This window comes from Octopus sinensis, linkage group LG26 (assembly GCF_006345805.1).
Source record: "Octopus sinensis linkage group LG26, ASM634580v1, whole genome shotgun sequence".
In the NCBI taxonomy this organism is placed as follows: Eukaryota; Metazoa; Mollusca; class Cephalopoda; order Octopoda; family Octopodidae; genus Octopus; species Octopus sinensis.
In genome coordinates this window covers 20,434,589-20,457,812 of record NC_043022.1, presented here as the reverse complement: position 1 = coordinate 20,457,812, position 23,224 = coordinate 20,434,589, and the positions used below count along the sequence as shown (strand labels likewise).

The following is a 23,224-nucleotide window of genomic DNA, read 5'->3' as shown; positions in this document are numbered from 1 at the left end:
TCTTTTCTCCTCATTCTCTCTCTCTTTCATTGTTTCTCTTTGTCTTTGTCTATCTCACTTGACAACTGGTGTTGGTGTGTTTACGTCCCCGTAACCTAGCTCTTCAGCAAAAAAGGACTGATAGAATAAGTACCAGGCTTAAAAAGATAACAAAGAAAAAATACTGAGGTTGATTTGTTCGACTAAAATTCTTCTAAGTGGTGCCCCAGCCTTGCCACAATCCAATGACTGAATCAAAAGGTAGAAAAAAGACAAAATGTAAAACAGGTACCTATACATTAGTATAAATGATACAAGATTTTTTGTACTCTACAAGGTACTAGTCTGTGTAAGCTCTGGTCTTGTGGCTGCAGGAATTTGAAGATCCTGTTCATGGATTGTTTGTTCCTTCACGAGCCATGCCTGGCTCATAAGGGCCGGTTTCCTTGGCGTATAGGTTCCCCACCGGGACAGGACGCCAGTCCATTGCAGGTGAGCTGCAAGATGCTGGAGGAAAGAGTGAGAGAAAGTTGTGGCGAAAGAGTCAGCAGAAGTTCGCCATTACCTGCTGCCGGAGCCGTGGGGAGCCTAGGTGTTTCGCTCACAAACACACATCGCCCAGTCTGAGATTCAAACCTGCGATCCCTCGACCGTGAGTCCGCTGCTCTAACCTCTAGGCCATGTGCCTCCACACACATACATATATAATATATATATTGTTTGTTCCTTCTCGAGCCATGCCTGACTCATTAGGGCCGGTTTCCCGGTTTCCTTGGCACATTGGGAACTTGACAAAAGTTTTGCATATTTTTATTGTTCCACTCACAGACTGGACTTGTAATGTGCGAATCAGCCAGTCAACTGCAACTACAATATCTATATATATTTTATTTCTACTTTCATTCTCTTATTTCCCTCTATATTCCCTATCTCCTCCTTTTCCATAATAATACAAATTCAAATATTTCCTCTATTTAACCTTGTCACCCCATCTCTGATTAAGGGATATCCATAATGTCCCAGAAACAGCTGTAAGACTATTTCCTTATGAATGTCCTGAAAACTCCTCACAGCCTTCGCTTTGTTATCTCATTCTGTCTAACACACACACACACACACACACACACTATATCATCATCATCATCATCATCATCATCGTTTAACGTCCGTTTTCCGCGCTAGCACGGGTTGGACGGTTTCGACGGGGGTCTGGGGAGCTCGGGACTGCCCCAGGCTCCAGTCTAGTCTGGCAGTGTTTCTACAGCTGGATGCCCTTCCTACGCCAACCACTCCGCGAGTGTAGTGGGTGTTTTTTACGTGCCACCTGCACAGGTGCCAGAGGGGTCTGGCATCGGCACGTTCGGATGGTGCTTTTTATGGGGGGGGTGCAGAAATATAGGGGAGCACCAGTGGGAGGGGTGGTTCAGAGGACAGGTACTAGTCAAGTAGAACGTAGGATATCGAGAGAGGGGTAATGCATGGTGAAATAGCGTATTGAAGAGGGGGGTTCAAGAGTAGACACCTATAATGGTTGGGTGGTGCAGAAAATAGGGGAGCAGCGTATTGAAGAGGGGGGTTCAAAGAGTAGACACCTATAATGGTGGTGGGGGTGCAGAAATATAGGGGAGCACCAGTGGGAGGGGTGGGCACCAGTGGGAGGGGTGGTTCAGAGGACAGGTTCTAGGCAAGTAGAACGTAGGATATCGAGAGATATATATATATGCATGCTAATACAAGGCCCACATTAGACTCCTCACTCATATCATTAGCGAACCAAGAGTTTAACTAGGCTTTGTTCATAGCACTTACTTAGTGTTACCTGCCACTCTTTGGGTCTTCTAGATACCAATACCTCTCATATATATAAATACACACACACACACACACACACACATATATATATATATTATATATATATATATATGGAGAAAAAAGTCAAGGTAGAAAATGCTAAAATATTTGCATTTCAGTATTGGCTTCAGTCATTTTAGCATTTTCTACCTTGACATTTTTTCATATATATATATATATATATATATATATATATATATATATATATATATATATAATACATTTCTAAATCTCTCAGAGAGATTTATGCAGTAGTGATATGATAAAGTAATTGTATGCTGTCAACTTATTGTGACGGTCCCATGAAGGGAATAATTCTACTGCTATTTAGCCCTAGGAAGCACCAATGCTTTCTGTCAGCCTTGACACATTTCCTGTCCTTGTGCTACTCCAGACTGAAGACAAGCAAAGACTCAGAAACTAGTCTCTGATTGCTGGCTTAGCTAGGTGAATGTGCTTATCTCCCCCTTGTAAACGTAAGGACACAGGAAATGTGCTAAGGCTGACAGGAAACGTTGCTGCTTCCTAGGGCTAAATAGCAGTAGTATTATTCCCTTCATGGGACTGCCACATTAAGTTGACAGCACACAACTACTTTATATATATACATACATATATATATATATATCTTGTGACCTGCTGCTTAACAAGCCATTTCGTTGGTGACCGCAGCTCGCTCTACATCATTCCCCCTCTGCCGAAAAGGCAATTTTTTCAAAACATGCCTGCTAGATAAGTTATATTTGTCTCATTTTGTCTAAAGTCGTAAGACACCTGCCGTTATCCTGTTATTAACCATTCTTGTTTTTATTATTTTTGTTTTCGTTTTTTTGTATTTATATTCATTCCTTTTTCCAAGAAATCTAATGCTCACAACTTAGTTTTTCCTTGGGGCTGGCCGCGTTGGAGCAAATATCAGAATTAATCAGCCAAAATTTGCTATGATGATCCGGTTTCTGACTGAAGATTAAAGGCTTCGAATGACCTGTCTGTTTTCTGTGTTCGTCCCTTTGTGTATTTCACGTTCTTGTTTCTTTATATATAATTTTTATTCCTATATATATATATATATATATATATATATATAAGTAAATAAATAAATGGAGTTGAACGCAGATGTTATTCAAATTCTTTTACTTTCGACACATGTTTCGAAGACAACATTGGTTTTATTCCAAAGGAATAAACGGTGTAAAATAATGTAATCTTCTCATCAGGAAAGAGAGAGAACCTATCTCAACAACAAGACATAATAACAATTTTGATGACTGCATAAATGATAAACAGAACACTATTAAGTATTTTAAAAAGCCGTTAGTTGATCCAACGTCAAAGGTAGACCCTAAGAAGAGAAGGGGTAAAGAAATAATAAGTAAAGAACAAATAAAGAGGGATATATTGGTCGAAAAAATGTTCAAAGGCTTGGAAGTAGATTTCTCTATTGAAGTAAAGTTGTTGGTTATGGCCAGTCAGGAAGTTTCCACTGGTTTCGTACCCATTATGCTCTTAGCTGATATTCCCATGGCAATTCAGTGAATATATATTCTTTTTTCCCTGTTTACAACTTTAGTATGACAACAGGTAAAAAGAATAATCAAAAACTGTTAAAAATACAAATAAGACATTTTAATTATTTAACATGCCAGTATTTGAACCAATTGTTCTTAAACCATTTTTTATTATTTGTAGTGCACTTAAAAGTAAATAAAAATATTTTTAGTTCACTCTATACACAAAGTGAGTAAGATTGTTATCGGATTCTAGGTCAGTTCTTTTGTCTAAACTTTGGGATATTATTTCAGTATTGGTATATTAATTGGGTTTGAATTTTAATACTTCCGCTACTAATTCTGTATTGGAATTTTGTTTCTCTGAAGAGCATATGGTGTTACTTTACTGCTCTGTTATCTAATATCTGGTGTGAAACTTATCAGTAAGATCAGGTGATAATACAACATACTTTAATTAATATATCTCCTCTATTGACAAATATGTGAGTGCATATTTTTTCTGATCTTGTTGGCATCCTTTTGTCTCGGGAGACAATAGAGTTGTGCATAAACTAATCCAGTCTGGTTTTTACATTTCATGTCCTCAGTTTTCTCTCCAGTTTTGCACAGACCTGGGCTAGATGTAAGAAAATCTTGGGTAGCCCAATCGTCAGGATTCCTCTCTCGACCTTGCTGACGTAGTCCAAAGGAGTGCAGAGCATTACGTTTGGCACCAGCTTGGTTGCAGGACCTGCCGGAAGAATGTCGAGTCGAACACTAAACCGCCTATGGGGCTCCATTCTGGATGCCTTTGAAGATTGTCTCCTTTCTGCAACTCTGGATAGGGGCCCATACCGGGTACTGTCAGCCGGAGCCAGCTGAGCCCAGGACTCCTGTCAGGCAGGGTCGTCACTCCCTGAAGTAGTGAAGAAAATTGCTATCCACTACCTATCTGATCTATTTTCTGATCTACTGCATTGTTAAACAACTATATTTATGAGGACTGCTGCATAAAGAAGTACCAAGCTCTAATTGTAGAGGGTACTTGTTGAAAATTTCATAAAAAATTACGGAGATGTACTTGCATAGCAAGTGACCTGATCTGAGATCGTGTGCTGGAACGAAAACAATTCGAGCGTGGAAGGTGTTTATAAGCCATTTAAGAAATGTTGAAGTGAATCTAACGGTTTTTGTGTGTCTTAAATGGCTTATAAACACCTTCTACGCTGCAATTGTTTTAATAAAAAATGAAAAATAAAATGTATAATTTTTTTTCGACATGATCGTAATTTTCAACTCCTAAAATATATCTCTGGAAAATTTCATTACAAAACATGCCTTTTAGAGACAATTATGGTGTACCCTCCAGTCCCACGGATATTGGGCGGGTGGGGGTACACCCCTGTAAATTATGTCTGCTATTACTGAACAGAACAAATTTTTGTTTGTCTCATGTATAAAGTTCGAAACGTCACATGTTATAATTTAATGTCATAACTTAACCCCTTTCCCACTAAAATATCACTTTGATTGCGTAAGACCAAAAATACGAAAAAATTCCAGTAGTAAACCAAAAATTGTATGACATTAGTTGAGAGAAATATCTATATTGACTTTTCGCAGCTGATGACGTCTACAAATCTCGCGTGATTCGACGTGAATCAACGAGATTGTTTTCGGTTATTTCTGTCTGGGAGTTTGTTTAGGATTTCTCACTTTGTCCGCTTTATCGAAAGGTATGTCATAATTATTATTTGTATATAGATATATATACATATGTAGGTCTGTATATATATATATATATTTACATTTACATTAAACGAACATATGTTTATACACTAAACAGGAAACGGATCTATCTCTTTATATGTATACATGTATGGATTCACACACACATATATGTATGTATGTGTATATATGTATGTATGTATATATATATAGCCATTAGCATCGTATCTCCCTATTATATTGGTATTACATACATACTATATTTACACCACTCTCTCACAAACACACACACACGCATATATATATAACCTCTTCAAACACTATATATACATATATAGACATACTTATACAAGTGTACCCCTACTCATCTTTCTATAAGTATGCTAACTGAATATCTATCTATCTGTTTGTCTATCTATATGTTTGTCTATCTATCTATCTATCTATCTATCTATCTATCTATCTATCTATCTGTTTATCTATCTATCTGTCTATCTATCTATCTATCTATCTATCTATCTATCTATCTATCTATCTATCTATCTGTTTGTCTATCTATCCGTTTGTCTATCTATCTATCTATCTATCTATCTGTTTGTCTATCTATCTATCTGTCTATCTATCTATCTGTTTGTCTATCTATCTATCTGTTTGTCTATCTATCTATCTGTTTGTCTATCTATCTATCTGTTTGTCTATCTATCTATCTATTTATCTATCTATCTATCTCTAAATAAATAAAGAAAGAAACTATAAAATGGACACAATCTATTTTTACATGTCATTATATATTGACATTTACAGACAAATAATTCACACACGTATGTGTGTGTGTCTACAGTCTATAAAACCGGTGCACTATATCTTAATCTCCCTTTATATTTTATTTAGCAGTTCACGTAATAGAGGTCGATAGACTAAGTACCAAAATAAATACTGAATCGATTTTATCGACTCCAACTTTGAAAGTGGAGCTACAGCATGGCCACTGTCCAAACACTTAAGCCAGTAAAAGAGCACAAGTGAAAGCTTACTGATTGGATCGATATTATCGATTATATCGATTATTATCGATATTATCGATTATCTCAGCCCCGTATTTATATACGCTTGTCTTCTTCCTATGGTGGAACCATTTTCTAAGAATGATAGCATCGCCAACGATCGTACATTCTTCGTTACACATTCTTCTCATTCCTTTTGAAGACATCACCCAGCTCTGTTTGTGTTCTACGGCCTTCCTCTTGGTACAATTGGCTTCTAATGGAATTCAAATGTATACACACACACACACATATGTATATAGAAAGAAGTGTATTCCCACGCAAGAAATGAATACAGCAGAATTTGTTTTGGTTGTTTGAAAATGTACCTGAATCTTTAAAAAGGTGTAGTCGTTTTTAAACAGATTTATTCACATACCAAACTAGTTTCGACTATATTTTGCTTATCAGTGGTACAAATATATCACTACTATCCACCCCTGTGAAACTCATTGAATTTCTTTTGAACATTTAATGGTTTAAACGTGTTTGTCCAATCTTTACCTTGTAACTTTAAACTCTCCTAAATCCTTATCTCTCTGTCTCTTTCTCTCTCTGTATGTATGTGCGTGTGTATATATATATATATATATATATATATATATATATTATATATATATTTGTACCATTGATTAGCAAAAATTGTCGAAACCAGTTTGGAATGTGAATAAATCTATTTAAAAACGACTACACGTTTTTTTGTTGTTTTTTTTTTTTTAGATTCGGGGTGCATTTTAAAACCCATAAACAAATCCTCCTACATATATATGTGTGTATGTATATATATATATAAAGTAATGAAATACACGTATATTTGTACATAATGAATAATAGTAATGTAACGTAAATAAAATGTCGAATGTTTTGATGCGTAACTTTTGGCCTACCCACCCTATATACACGTGTGTGTGTATATCTGTGTATATATTTATATATGCATATATATATATATATATATATATATATATTATATATATATAATATATATATATCGATTTGCTAGTTGTCTTGTTTTCCATTTGTTTCTCTCGTTGTTAGCATACCCAAGTTTGCCTTCATAGTTCATATTGTTTACGTTTTGAGACGTTCCGTACCCATATATCATCATCATCATCGTTTAACGTCCGTTTTCCATGCTAGCATGGGTTGGACGGTTCAACTGGGGTCTGGGAAGCCCGAAGGCTGCACCAGGCTCCAGTCTGATCTGGCAGTGTTTCTACAGCTGGATGCCCTTCCTAACGCCAACCACTCCGTGAGTGTAGTGGGTGCTTTTTACGTGCCACCGACACAGGTGCCAGACGAGGCTGGTGAACGGCCACGCTCGGATGGTGCTTTTTACGTGCCACCCATCAGAACTCAATATAAGATGAGTACGATGATGATGATAGTTATATATATATAACGTAAGAATGCCTATATATATATATATGGCGATCATAACTATGCCCGAAATTACACCAGCTAGGTAGGATGATCCTGGTAAAACACTTTTTAGTCATAGATTTGCTGTGGCCATTCTTAACATTTTTGACACTTTGTGTCTAATTAAGAAATCAAGGCAATTTCGCAGAAATTATATCAAAACTGAAAGTATTTGTTCAGTAATTTCCGTAAATTTTTTTTTATGTCTAATTTTTTTCAAATGAATTGCTTATGTTTGTGTATTTTTTTTTTGTGTTATGCTGGAGCACCGCCTTTAGTTGAACAAATCGACTCCGGGACTTATTCTTTGTAAGCCTAATACTTATTCTATCGGTCTCTTTTGCCGAACCGCTAAGTTACGGGGACGTAAACACACCAGCATCGGTTGTCAAGCAATGTTGGGGAGACAAACACAGACACATATATATATACATATACACGACAGGCTTCTTTCAGTTTCCGTCTACCAAATCCACTCACAAGGTTTTGGTCGGCCCGAGGCTATAGTAGAAAACACTTGCCCAAGGTGCCATGCAGTGGGACTGAACCCGGAACCATGTAGCTGGTAAGCAAGCTACTTACCACACAGCCACTCCTGCACCTATTGTGTTTACTGGAAAAATAATCACCTGGTGCTTCTGGGAAAGAATACAGCTGGTGAGAAAAAATTAAAACCCATAACAAAGGCCTCTAGTGCTGGTGACACATAAAAGGCATCCATGCTGGTGACATGTAAAAGATACTTAGTACACACTATAGAGTGGTTGTCATTACGAAGGGCATCCAGCCATAGAGAACAGGTCAAAATGGTGTAACTCTCCAGCATAGCAGCTCCAATCAAACCAACCAACCAACCCCTGCCAGCAGGGAAAAACAGATGTTAAATGATGATGATGACTTGGCAGCGAGCTGGCAGAAACGTTAGCATGCCGGGCGAAATGCGTAGCCGTATTTTGTCTGCCGTTAAGTTCTGAGTTCAAATTCCGCTGAGGTCGACTTTGCCATTCATCCTTTCGGGGTCGATTAAATAAGTACCAGTTACGCACTGGGGTCGATGTAATCGACTTAATCCGTTTGTCTGTCCTTGTTTGTCCCCTCTGTGTTTAGCCCCTTGTGGGTAGTAAAGAAATAGGTATTTCGCCCGTTGTTAGGTTTCTGAGTTCAGATTCCACTGGGGTTGACTTTCCCTTTCATCCTTTTGGGGTCAATAAAATAAGTATCAGTTATGCACTGGGGTCGATGTAATCGACTTAATCCGTTTGTCCGTCCTTGTTTGTCCCCTCTGTGTTTAGCCCCTTGTGGGTAGTAAAGAAATAGGTATTTCGCCCGTTGTTAGGTTTCTGAGTTCAGATTCCACTGGGGTTGACTTTCCCTTTCATCCTTTTGGGGTCAATAAAATAAGTATCAGTTATGCACAGGGGTCGATGTAATCGACTTAATCCGTTTGTCTGTCCTTGTTTGTCCCCTCTGTGTTTAGCCCCTTGTGGGTAGTAAAAAACAGGAGAGAGTTAAAAAATCTAATTTCTTGTTTTATCTTTTTTTGTTCTGTTTCAGCTTCTGTTAATATTTATTCCTACGTCTAAATGAATTATACAAATTATAGCCAGCCCGGTTACGGGACATTGGCTGATGTGCAGCCACACATAGGATCGCGGACTGGTTCAATAGAGGCCTACAATTCTTCGACCATCACATCAAACCATGCACTGCGTCTAGTGCCCGATGAAAGCGAGGCGTTTGCTGTTATCCACTCGATGGAAAACGATGACCTGAATGTTATGCTGAGAGACAGTGCCAAAGTGGATGAGCTTATCGAGAGTCTTTCACAGGTATTGTGTGTGTGTATATATATAATATACACTCTGTTTTACTCTTTTAGTAAAATATCTGGAACTTTTATATCTTTGTGTGTGTATATATATAATATACACTCTGTTTTACTCTTTTAGTAAAATATCTGGAACTTTTATATCTTTGTGTGTGTATATATATAATATACACTCTGTTTTACTCTTTTAGTAAAATATCTGGAACTTTTATATCTTTGTGTGTGTATATATATAATATACACTCTGTTTTACTCTTTTAGTAAAATATCTGGAACTTTTATATCTTTGTGTGTGTATATATATAATATACACTCTGTTTTACTCTTTTAGTAAAATATCTGGAACTTTTATCTTTGTGTGTGTATATATATAATATACACTCTGTTTTACTCTTTTAGTAAAATATCTGGAACTTTTATATCTTTGTGTGTGTATATATATAATATACACTCTGTTTTACTCTTTTAGTAAAATATCTGGAACTTTTATATCTTTGTGTGTGTATATATATATATATATGTATACAAAATCAGAAAATGGTGAAATACATCTAAATCATTAATCAACTACCAGATAATACCCAATCACATACTTTATTGAACCACTACATAAGAACATTAAGGTTAAACATAAAAATATATAACAAAACAACGTACATGAATGAGTAATACAATACAATAGGTACAATCATTATAAGAGGATATAAATAAATAAATATAAATAGATATAAATATAAATATACACTATATCTTACAGCTGTTTCGGCCATGCAGATAGATATGTCTCATTTTACCTATGTATATATATATATATATATCTGTAAATGTAATATGTGACAATTATTCGGTAGTCAAGATAAAACTCTGAGTTTCGGATGCCGAGGTGGAAAACGACGCCACCATCTTTTCAGTTATCCAGCCATCGGAAAAACAATATGAAAAATGACTGTTACTCCCACTTACCTTAATTAGCGGTAATTCGAATAGCTCTTTTGTCTAAATAACGGTCAATAACACAGTAATTTCCCTTTGTATAACGGTCATTTTTCATGGTGTTTTTCCAATGGCCGGATAACTGAAGAGATGGTAGCGTGGATTTCCACCTCGGCATCTGAAATTCAGAGTTTTATCTTGGCAACCAAATAATTGTCACATATTACATTTACAAATAAATTCCTCTATTTACATAATATCGAGGTCTCTTTCTTTCTTTTGTTATCTTACCATTTTTACAATATATATATATATGAATAAACATTCCACGTAAACACGAAGTTTCTACCTTTATAAACAAGGAGTTACAACATCTTTACTTGTGAGATTTTTGCTACCCTGGTAACTATTTATTTATTTTTTCTGTGTTAATTGTTAACAAGGTAAAAATACACTCATCTATTTATATATATATCACGTGACCGACCAGACCATCAGATGTTGTTACACATCGCTGGTCACAATGCGTTCGCATTGTTTTAGCCTTCAAATGACGCCACCCCGCTGGCCAAGCGAGCAGGCCAAGCGAGCAGGCCAACAGAAGAAAGAGTGGGAGAAAGAGTGGTGAAAGAATACAGCAGGGATCACCACCCCCTACCGGAGCCTCGTGGAGCTTTTTATTTAGGTGTTTTCGCTCAATAAACACTCACAACGCCCGGCCTGGGAATCGAAACCACGATCCTACGACTGCGAGTTCGCTGCCCTAACTACTGGGCCATTGCGCCTCCACATATATATATATATATATATATATATATAAAATTTAAATTACAATGAACATGAACAAACAAATGAAGTTTGCTTTAGAAGCATTGAGATGTCTTAGAAAGTTAAAGAAGTGATTTTAAATTCTCAAACGCAGGATAATGCTAATATATCCTCAACAAGATAAGCTACCCCTATTTTGCAGAAAAAAGTGTCTCGTAGCCGACCGCCAACACTTTTTCTGCAAAATAGGGGTAGCTTATCCTGTTGAGGATATATTATTATTATTTATTTATTCATTTGTTTTTTGTTTTTTTTCAAGGTGAAGAACATTCAGCAAGAGCGAGATGTGATGTTAGCCAGCAACAAAAGCTTGGCTGAATACAACTTGGGGATAAGACCAAAGTTTGAAGACCTAAAGCAGCAGATTGCAGCCAAATATGCTGAGGTTTCTGAGTTGAAAACAACCCTCGCAGAAGAAATAGGCAGTCTAGGTACGTATGTACTCAGATATATATAACCATCATCATCATCGTCCTCATCTTATGTTGAGTTCTGATGGGTGGCACATAAAAAGCACCATCCGAGCGTGGCCGTTCACCAGCCTCGTCTGGCACCTGTGTCGGTGGCACGTAAAAAGCACCCACTACACTCACGGAGTGGTTGGCATTAGGAAGGGCATCCAACTGTAGAAACACTGCCAGATCTGACTGGCCTGGTGCAGCCTTCAGGCTTCACGGACCCCAGTTGAACCGTCCAACCCATGCTAGCATGGAAAGCGGACGTTAAACGATGATGATGATGAATGTTAAAAGGAGACAGAAAAAAGACTTAACTTGACATTGGTTCTCAACTAGGATTCATATGATCCTTGGGGGAAGAGCCCATAAAAGATTTTGTTGTTAAAATTCATGTACAGGAATTTTATGTGCAGGAGTGGCTGTGTGGTAAGTAGTTTGCTTATCAACCACATGGTTCCGGGTCCAGTCCCACTGCATGGCACCTTGAGCAGGTGTCTTCTGCTATAGCTTTGGGCCGACCAAAGCCTTGTGAGTGGATTTGGTAGACGGAAACTGAAAGAAGCCCGTCGTATATATGTATGTATATGTGTATGCATGTGTATATGTTTGTGTATCTGTGTTTGTCCCCCAACATCGCTTGACAATCGATGCTGGTGTGTTTATGTCCTCGTCACTTAGCAGTTTGGCAAAAGAGACCGGTAGAATAAGTACTAAGCTTACAAAGAATAAGTCCTGGGGTCAGTTTCTTCGACTAAAGGAGGTGCTCCTGCATGGCCACAGTCAAATGACTGAAACACGTAACATCTATATTATACAAAATATCTTAACTTTTTAATGCCCCCCCTCTCCCCTCTTGAAAGTTTTTTTTTCATCTTGTAAGTACTTGGTGACCCTGACAGTGCAGGTACCACTTACAAGCACCCAGTCCATACTATAAAGTGGTTGGTGTTCGGAAGGGCATCCAGCTGTAAAACCCTTGCCAAAACTGACCTTGCCTGTGCTTGTGCCACGTAAAAAGCACTAAGTCCACTCTGCTGAGTGGTTGGTATTAAGAAGGGCATCCAGCTCTAAAAATCCTGCCAAAACAGTCGCAGAAATCTGGTGCAGGCTTCTACCTGGCTGGTTCTTGTGAAACTGTCCCATCAATGGAAGGTGAACATTAAACAATGATGATGATTAATACAATTCCCAGCAACACTTAATTATATAAATGCAGTATGATTTGTATATATATATATATATATACGTGGATTTGGTAGACGGAAACTGAAAGAAGCCTGTCGTATATGTATATATATATATATATATATATATTATATATATATATATATAAAATTTAAATTACAATGAACATGAACAAACAAATGAAGTTTGCTTTAGAAGCATTGAGATGTCTTAGAAAGTTAAAGAAGTGATTTTAAATTCTCAAACGCAGGATAATGCTAATATATCCTCAACAAGATAAGCTACCCCTATTTTGCAGAAAAAAGTGTCTCGTAGCCGACCGCCAACACTTTTTCTGCAAAATAGGGGTAGCTTATCCTGTTGAGGATATATTATTATTATTTATTTATTCATTTGTTTTTTGTTTTTTTTCAAGGTGAAGAACATTCAGCAAGAGCGAGATGTGATGTTAGCCAGCAACAAAAGCTTGGCTGAATACAATTGGGGATAAGACCAAAGTTTGAAGACCTAAAGCAGCAGATTGCAGCCAAATATGCTGAGGTTTCTGAGTTGAAAACAACCCTCGCAGAAGAAATAGGCAGTCTAGGTACGTATGTACTCAGATATATATAACCATCATCATCATCGTCCTCATCTTATGTTGAGTTCTGATGGTGGCACATAAAAAGCACCATCCGAGCGTGGCCGTTCACCAGCCTCGTCTGGCACCTGTGTTGGTGGCACGTAAAAAGCACCCACTACACTCACGGAGTGGTTGGCATTAGGAAGGGCATCCAACTGTAGAAACACTGCCAGATCTGACTGGCCTGGTGCAGCCTTCAGGCTTCACGGACCCCAGTTGAACCGTCCAACCCATGCTAGCATGGAAAGCGGACGTTAAACGATGATGATGATGAATGTTAAAAGGAGACAGAAAAAAGACTTAACTTGGCATTGGTTCTCAACTAGGATTCATATGATCCTTGGGGGAAGAGCCCATACAAGATTTTGTTGTTAAAATTCATGTACAGGAATTTTATGTGCAGGAGTGGCTGTGTGGTAAGTAGTTTGCTTATCAACCACATGGTTCCGGGTCCAGTCCCACTGCATGGCACCTTGAGCAGGTGTCTTCTGCTATAGCTTTGGGCCGACCAAAGCCTTGTGAGTGGATTTGGTAGACGGAAACTGAAAGAAGCCCGTCGTATATATGTATGTATATGTGTATGCATGTGTATATGTTTGTGTATCTGTGTTGTCCCCCAACATCGCTTGACAATCGATGCTGGTGTGTTTATGTCCTCGTCACTTAGCAGTTTGGCAAAAGAGACCGGTAGAATAAGTACTAAGCTTACAAAGAATAAGTCTGGGGTCAGTTTCTTCGACTAAAGGTGGTGCTCCTGCATGGCACAGTCAAATGACTGAAACACGTAACATCTATATTATACAAAATATCTTAACTTTTTAATGCCCCCCCTCTCCCCTCTTGAAAGTTTTTTTTTCATCTTGTAAGTACTTGGTGACCCTGACAGTGCAGGTACCACTTACAAGCACCCAGTCCATACTATAAAGTGGTTGGTGTTCGGAAGGGCATCCAGCTGTAAAACCCTTGCCAAAACTGACCTTGCCTGTGCTTGTGCCACGTAAAAAGCACTAAGTCCACTCTGCTGAGTGGTTGGTATTAAGAAGGGCATCCAGCTCTAAAAATCCTGCCAAAACAGTCGCAGAAATCTGGTGCAGGCTTCTACCTGGCTGGTTCTTGTGAAACTGTCCCATCAATGGAAGGTGAACATTAAACAATGATGATGATTAATACAATTCCCAGCAACACTTAATTATATAAATGCAGTATGATTTGTATATATATATATATATACGTGGATTTGGTAGACGGAAACTGAAAGAAGCCTGTCGTATATGTATATATATATATATATATATATGTGTGTGTATGTGTGTGTGTCTGTGTTTGTCTCCCTAGCATTACTTGACAACCGATGCTGGTGTGTTTACATCCCCGTCACTTAGCGTTTCGGCAAAAGAGACCGATAGAATAAGTACTGGGCTTACAAAGAATAAGTCTCGGGGTCGATTTGCTCGACTAAAGGCGGTGCTCCAGCATGGCCGCAGTCAAATGGCTGAAACAAGTAAAAGAGTAAATATATATATAAAATTATAATTTAGGGTATCTAAGAGATACCACCACGCTGGAAATAACAGTCAAAACTTGACTCTAAAACCACATTAGATGTTCATAATTTTTTGCTAGTTTATTTTGTCTCTTTGTCTTCTCTCCTGGTGCTGTATGAACATTTAATGTGGTTTTAGAGTTGAGTTTTGACTGCTATTTCCAGCATCGTCTTCATCACCACTATAATCATCATCACCTTCATCATCATCATCATCACTATCCTCCTTTTTCTCTATTTTATTCCTATTTTTGCAGATGTCGTAGCCAATAAGCAGTCTTTGGAAACCATCTTGGCACTCTTACAGGCCGATGCAGCAACATCCGATGAGAATTCGGAAGTAAGGAACATTTTTTACTTTCCTTGTTCTTTTTCCTTTCTATTCCATTAATTTATTTTGTTAATGCCTCCACCCTGTTCCTTCACCTCCTCACCCCCTTTTCTCCCCTCGTCTCTCTTTTCTCTCTTCCTTTCCCTTTTCTCCTCTCCTCTTTTTCTCCCCTCCTCTTTTTCTCCCCTCCTCTTTTTCTCCCCTTCTCTTTTTCTCCCCTTCTCATCCTGCCCTTCTCTGTTCCTCTACTTTTTCCCCACTGTTGATGTTGTTTAACAAGTGGAGACCCAGGCCTGAGACCATAGTAGTAGACACTTGCCCAAGGTGCCATGCAGTGGGACTGAATCCAGAGCTATGTAATTGGGAAGCAAGCTTCTTACCACCAAACCACTATAATAATTAACTAGCACTATGACCTGGCAACGCTGGGTCATAGTGCTAGTGCATGCGTGCGCACATACATGCGAGTACTGTCCAAATCCCCGACCAATCACATACAGCTAGCTGGCATTCAATTGGTGTATCAAGTTTCGGGCATTTTGATTGGAATTTGGATAGAAAATTCAAAAAGAGTCACTTCTATTGATTTTTTAATGGCTTTGCAGGGTGACTGGGGAAATATAAAGATGTGCACGACCACCCTTGGATGGTTTTGAATGACCATAGGAAGTGCGAGCCCTCCAACTAAAAAAATTGTGGATTTGTATAAAGGATACACACACACAGACAGACATTTTGCTGTTTATATATATAGAGATATTGTGGAGGCGCAATGGCCCAGTGGTTAGGGCAGCGGACTCGCGGTCATAGGATCGTGGTTTCGATTCCCGACCGGGCGTTGTGAGTGTTTATTGAGCGAAAACACCTAAAGCTCCACGAGGCTCCGGCAGGGGATGGTGGTGATCCCTGCTGTACTCTTTCACCACAACTTTCTCTCACTCTTACTTCCTGTTTCTGTTGTACCTGTATTTCAAAGGGCCGGCCTTGTCACTCTCTGTGTCACGCTGAATATCCCCGAGAACTACGTTAAGGGTACACGTGTCTGTGGAGTGTTCAGCCACTTACACGTTAATTTCACGAGCAGGCTGTTCCGTTGATTTGGATCAACCGGAACCCTCGTCGTCGTAACCGACGGAGTGCTTCCATATAGAGATAATATTTTTTTGTTTGTTTCTCTTTTTTCAGAAACTTGCTCAGGATTTCCTCGATAAGAAACTTGAAGCTGAAACTTTCGTGGAAGATTACATCATGCAGCGCAAAGAGGCCCACTTGAAGAAAGTGAAAGTTGAGAAGATGACGGATTTACTGCAGAGTCGCAGCCTCTCCAGGCGAATGCAGTCTGCTCACCATGCTTCCACGCCTTCCCTCTGTAACCATTCTTATTACGACCGAAATGAAGCCAACATCATACCCACTAGCGCCAGCACTCAGTACAACGTGGGATCTACACCGTCAAGGCCCTACATGAACATGCCAGACCCGTCTAGTTATTTCTAAAAAAAGAAAAAAAAAACGAAAACGAAACAATATTAAAAAAAAAACAAATGCAAGATGTATAAAAAAAAAAACAATGAAAGGATTTAAATTATATTTACAAAGGGTAAATAAGTCGTTTAACTTGTATAGTGGGCAATACAAACAAAAATATTGTAAAAAAAAAACCCCCAAAATAATTCTACTCTCCAAAGATGTAACATATGAGAAAGTAATACAAAATAATGTAAAAATATAATAAAACGAGTTATAAACATATATATATATATATATATATATATATATACATACATACATACATACACATCTGTGTGTGTGAAATATATATATATAATATAAAATGTATATGTACAATCTGTCTGTATGTATGTATGTGTATATATATGTATGTATATAATATATATGCGTGTATATGTAAATGTATGTGTATATATATGTATGTATATAATATATATGCGTGTATATGTAAATGTATGTGTATATATATGTATGTATATAATATATATGCGTGTATATGTAAATATATGTATGTAAATATGTATGTATATATGTGTGTATATATGTGTGATTGTCTGTATGTATAATATGTATGTGTGTCTGTATGTGCATGTATATGTTTGTATGTGTATATATATGTGTGTGTGTATGTACATATCTATTTATATGATGCATATGTATAATATGTGTATAATGAATATGTATGATATATAAGGTACATGTATGTTGTATAGCTATGTATAATTATATATGTGTATATATATATATGTGTGTATGTATATATATATATATGTGTGTATGTATATATATATATGTGTGTGTATATATATATATATATGTGTGTATATATATATATATATATATATATATATATATATATATATATATAAAACATATTAAAAAATTAAATCCCAATATATTTCTAAAAAAAAAATGATTGACCTTGAAAGAAAACAATGCAAAAGTTACAAATTCTTCAAAGGATGAGAGGAGTCCACATTGGATCCATATATGGTAAAAGCAGAAAAAACAAAAACAAGACCAAAACATCTTTTAGAAACGTTACATATATAGAATATGTATATACACATGTATGTATGTATATATATGTATTTATGTATATATATATATATATAATTATGAAAATACTATACTGACCCTTTAAAAGGGGTGACTTTTAAAAAAAGTATTTTGTTTTATTAATTTTAATATTTATTAATTAATATATGATCTGGTATTAACTAATCACCAATTCTCTATCATTATTACTATTGTTAATTTTATAATCCTCTATTTATCATTATTTACCGTTGTTGTTGTTGTTGTTATTATTAAGGCGGTGAGCTGGCAGAACCGTTAGCACACCGGGCGAAATGCTTTGTGGTATTATGTCCGCCACTGCGTTCTGAGTTCAAATTCCGCCGAGGTCGACTTTGCCTTTCATCCCTTCGGGGTCAATTAAATAAATACCAGTTAAGGCACTGGGGTTGATATAATCGACTTAATCCATTTGTCTGTCCTTGTTTGTCCTCTCTGTGTTTAGCCCCTTGTGGGCAATAAAGAAATAGGTATTTCACCCGTTGTTACATTTCTGAGTTCAGATTCCACCGAGGTTGACTTTCCCCTTCATCCTTTTGGGGTCAATAAAATAAGTACCAGTTAAACACTGAAGTTGATATAATCGATTTAACCCCGCCTCTGAATTTGCTGGCCTTGTGCCAAAATTTGAAACTATTATTATTATTATTATTTCTGCTACTACAAGGCTGAGTCAAAAAGTAATGCCATTTTGTTTAGGACAGGTATAATTACCAACACAGGAACATGTATCATGTATCATGCATCAAAATGGAGCTGGTCCTCTGTGGATCACATCCCTACTTCTCAACATAATCACTGTTTCTCTCAGTAGCACTGTTCTGCCTTCGAATGAGAGCATGTATCTCTGGCCCGTAAAATTCTGTTGACTGTTTTTTGAGCCACTTCTTCAATACTGTTTTCACTTCCTCGTCACTGGAATAATGTTTGCCTCACAGACCCTCTTTCATGGGGTCAAAGAGATGATAATCTGAAGGTACTAAATCTGGTGACTTTGTTTGAGAAGTTCAGTGCAGGCATTGACCCTGTCAGTCTTGCATTCAGTAGACAGCTCTCTCGGTACCCAACAGGAACACACTTTTGAAAAGCCAAGTGATTTGACAATGTTGTAAGCACTTCCTTGGCTCACTTCAAGGTTTTCTGCCAACTCATCAAGAGTTGTGCGCCTGTCTTCTCTGATCAGGGCATCTGCTTTTGCTTTATTGGCAGGATTCACAGAAGCGGACAGATGGCCAGAACAGGGTTTATCGGCTACACTCACAGTTCCCACCTTTTCATCTTTCAGACGATGGACCCACCTGTATACATTGCTATAATCTAAAGTATTGTCTTGATAGACATTTTGTAATCATTAGTGAATGTTCACAAGGGTTTTCCCTCTCAGCAACAAGAAATTCAATCACTGCTTTTTGAATTTTCCTTATCAGTCTAAAAACAATTGTTTCATGCGACTTCATTTAATTACATAATGCAAGTATTACATCAGTTTTAAAATGTAGTGCAATCTTCAGCTGCATATGGAATTTTTTAGTTAAATTGAAAAGATTCATTTTTATACTTATTCCATTTACCAACATCACAAAGAGGGTAAGTAGATAGACAGAGGGACCAGTCTTATCAACAGAAACATGGTAGTAAAATGCATTACCTTTGGATATCCTTGTTGCTTATTTTGATTATAATCACCCCATTTTGAATTATATGGATAATACCATACCAAATTCTGGTGCCTTTAACTTAAGTACCATATTCAACTGAATCTAAATTGTTACTGAACTTATATACATCATTCATCATCATTGTTCGACCGTGGTCGAGACAATGGAATTTACCATGCTACGCCAGACTTCACGGTCCATCATGGCATTACGGAGGTCCTGTTGCTGGATGCCTGTATCCCTGGAGATTACATCAGGGTAGGAGAGTGTGCGCCCTCTGGTATTGCGAGTAGATGGCTTCCAGAGGAGAAGAGGAGAAATTGCCTCGTTTTCAGCTCTACAACAATGTCCAGCAAACTGGACTCTCCTACCTTTCACAAGAGATGACACAGGTGATAGTTTCCCATATATTTGCATTTTGGTTGGATGACGCTTCCACGAGAGTTTTTGAGCTCTCATAAGGAGGCGAGTGTAGGTTCCATCCAACCGCCTCTCAAGCTTCTTTGATAACGTCCAGGTTTCTGAGCCATATAGTAGAATTGGTTTGACTGTGGCTTTGAAGATTTCAAGTTTGAAGTCTCTACTTAGATTTGATGACCAGATCTTATGCATGTCATTACAGGCTGACCAGGCCATACCCTTTCTAGTTAGAAAATCTTTTCCAGTTGATATGTATGACCCAAGATATTTGTAATCAGAAACCATATTTAAGGGCGCATTGTTGAGAGTATGGATGATGCAATCACTGCTGGACAGGCACTTGTTTATATATTCAGTCTTGGCCTCATTGAGGTAAAGACCTACACAATTTGAGGCTTGTATACACTTATATACACATACACAAATACATACAGGGTTGGCCAAAAGTCATCCAACAGTAAATCAAAATTCTATCTGTAATTCTGTATTGACTCGAATGGAAAAATGTGTCGCTCAAGAAGGACTTAAGTTTGAACAATTTTCATGATATTTCTTATCTGGATACTTTTATTAAAATTCATTCAGTTGTTAACCCTTTCGTTACTGTATTTATTTTGAGAAGCTCTGTGTTTCTTTCAATTACTTTAAATATAACTAAGAATGTAGTAAAATAATTTTGTTATCATTCAGCTAGTGTTAGGAACATAAATTGTGATTAAGGTTTGGTGGAAGATTTTAATTCAAAACTTATGATAACAAGACATTTGTATTCAAAGCCAGAGCCGGTTTCAGCTGGGTCGGTAACGAAAGGGGTTAAACAGAAATCTTGGAATTAAATGGTTTTGATTTATTGTCGGGTGACTTTTGGCCAACCCTGTATAAATACACACACACACACACACACATACATGTATACATCATGTGATTATGACTGACCAGGCCATCAGATGTTGTTACACATTGCTGGTCACAATGCGCTTTTGCATTGTTTTAGCCTTCAAATGACACCACCCCGCTGGCTAGGCAAGCAGGCCAACAATAGCCCCTGCTCAAAAGGGGACTGGAGTAATGTGGAATGAAATATTTTGCTTAAGAACACAATGCAGTACTCAGTCAGGGAATCAAACCCTCGATCTAGTGCAGTGTTTCTCAACCTTTTTACCCTTGCGTAACCCTTAAAATAAATTACATGTCTCAAGGGAACCCTTGCACAAAAAATTTATATACCATATCTTTTTCATATATTTTTCATAGTTCACATGGTAAATAGACACGCACACATTTTATTGTTTTTTTTTGTTTCAGTCATTAGACTGCAGCCATGCTGGAGCACCACCTTTAGTCAAACAAATCGACCCCAGGACTTATTCTTTGTAAGCTCAGTACTTATTCTATCGGTTCCTCTTGCTGAAACGCTAAGTAACGGATATGTAAACACACTAGTATCAGTTGTCAAGCGATGTTGGGGGGACAAACGCAGACACACAAACATACATACATATATGTATATATATATATATATATATATATTATATATATATATTTAATTATGTCTGCAATTTATGGACACCCTATATGTATAGGTGCAGGAGTGGCTGTGTGGTAAATAGCTTGCTTACCAATCACATGGATCCGGGTTCAGTCGCACTGCCTGGTACTATGGGCAAGTGTTTTCTGCTATAGCCTCAGGCTGACCAAAGTCTTGTGAGTGGATTTGGTAGACGGGAACTGAAAGAAGCATGTCATATATATGTGTGTCCGATGCTGGTGTGTTTGCGTCCCCGTAACTTAGCTGTTTGGCAAAAGAGACTGATAGAATAAGTTCTAGGCTTACAAAGAATTTGCTTGACTAAAGGCGGTGCTCCTGCATGACTGAAACAAGTAAAAGAGTGAAGAGAGTATATATATATATACATGACGGGCTTCTTTCAGTTTCCATCTACCAAATCCGTTCACAAGGCTTTGGTCGGCCCAAAGCTATAGTAGAAGACACTTACCCAAGTTGCCACCCAGTGGGACTGAACCTGGAACCATGAGGTTTGTAAGCAAGCTACTTACCACACAGCCACTCCTACGCCTATATATATAGGGTGTCCGTAAATTACAGACATCACTAAATATAACCCCAATGGCTGTTATATTTTTTTGATAATATAATAGGTTAGATAGGATAATGTCTGTATTACAATAACCAATAATAGGTTGTGCATGTATAGTAATATCATGGTCATGAAATTGGCATTAGCTTATCTCACTCTTTCTCGTGGAACCCCTAGGTACCTTTTGCAAAACCCTCGGGTTCTGGGGAACCCCGGTTGAGAAATGCTGATCTAGTGATTGTGAGTGTAACAACCTAACCACTAGCACCTTCACACACACATTCCACTTAAGCATTGTGAGACTAATAACCTGGTGTAGAAATCAATATGTGTATACTTCAGATCACAATGCTAGAGAAATACAGAGGGGGTAATAAGAAAACGAGATCACAAAGAAAAAAAAGATTAGATTATGAACTTCATTGGCTTACAGATGTTTCTGCTGTTATTCAAGCACTCAACTATGAACCCACTGCGTCTTGTAGGAGAAACAGCTGTATGCCTATGAAGTTCATAACATAATCGTTTTTTCCCTTTGCTATATATATATATAAAATCATTTATGTATACAGTATAAAAATATATTATATATATTATATATATGTATTATATTATATTGTATTATATATATGTATTATATATATATATATATGTATTATATATATATGTATTATAATATATATATATATATATATATATATATATTATATTATTATATATATATATGTGGTAAGTAGCTTGCTTACCAACCACATGGTTCCGGGTTCATTCCCACTGTGGTACTTTTTTTTTTGTTTTTGTGCCAGGGTCAAACCCGGAACATCCACGATGTGAATTTTCCGAGTCCTCTTCCCCACCCCATCCTTTCGCGAGCGCGCATTTTTTTTTTTGTCATATTCGTTTAGAGCAAGTTGTTTTACACCTATTACACTACTTTTTGTTTTGTTTTTATGACAGGGTCAAACGCTTTAGTTTAAGCCAAGACGATAGAAAAATTATTTTGAACGCTTGAGGAGACAGCTTATTACCTTTGTGAAGATAGTCGGAAAGATGGGTTCCCTCCGGTCACGTGTCAGTGACGAGGGTCGAGGAGGAGGAGGAGGAGGAGGAGTAAGAGAGAGGGAACAGTAAAGGGGAAAGGAGAAGAACAGGGAAGTGCGGGAGAGAAAAACAGAAAGGATGAAGAACAAGAGACGGAGGGAGAGAGAGAGAGAGAT

The 23,224-nt window shown here is 37.5% G+C and overlaps 1 protein-coding gene across 1 annotated transcript; it reads left to right on the top strand.

The window, feature by feature from the left end:
- The first annotated feature begins 4,905 nt into the window (after nucleotides 1-4,905).
- Nucleotides 4,906-16,812, top strand: LOC115224797 (vacuolar protein sorting-associated protein 37B). The gene is made up of 5 exons (XM_029795720.2): nucleotides 4,906-5,056; nucleotides 9,068-9,342; nucleotides 11,362-11,533; nucleotides 15,168-15,250; nucleotides 16,427-16,812. The coding sequence occupies exons 2-5, from the start codon at nucleotides 9,097-9,099 to the stop codon at nucleotides 16,736-16,738; spliced, it is 813 nt and encodes a 270-aa protein (XP_029651580.1). The 5' UTR covers nucleotides 4,906-5,056; nucleotides 9,068-9,096; the 3' UTR covers nucleotides 16,739-16,812.
- Nucleotides 16,813-23,224: the final 6,412 nt, after the last annotated feature.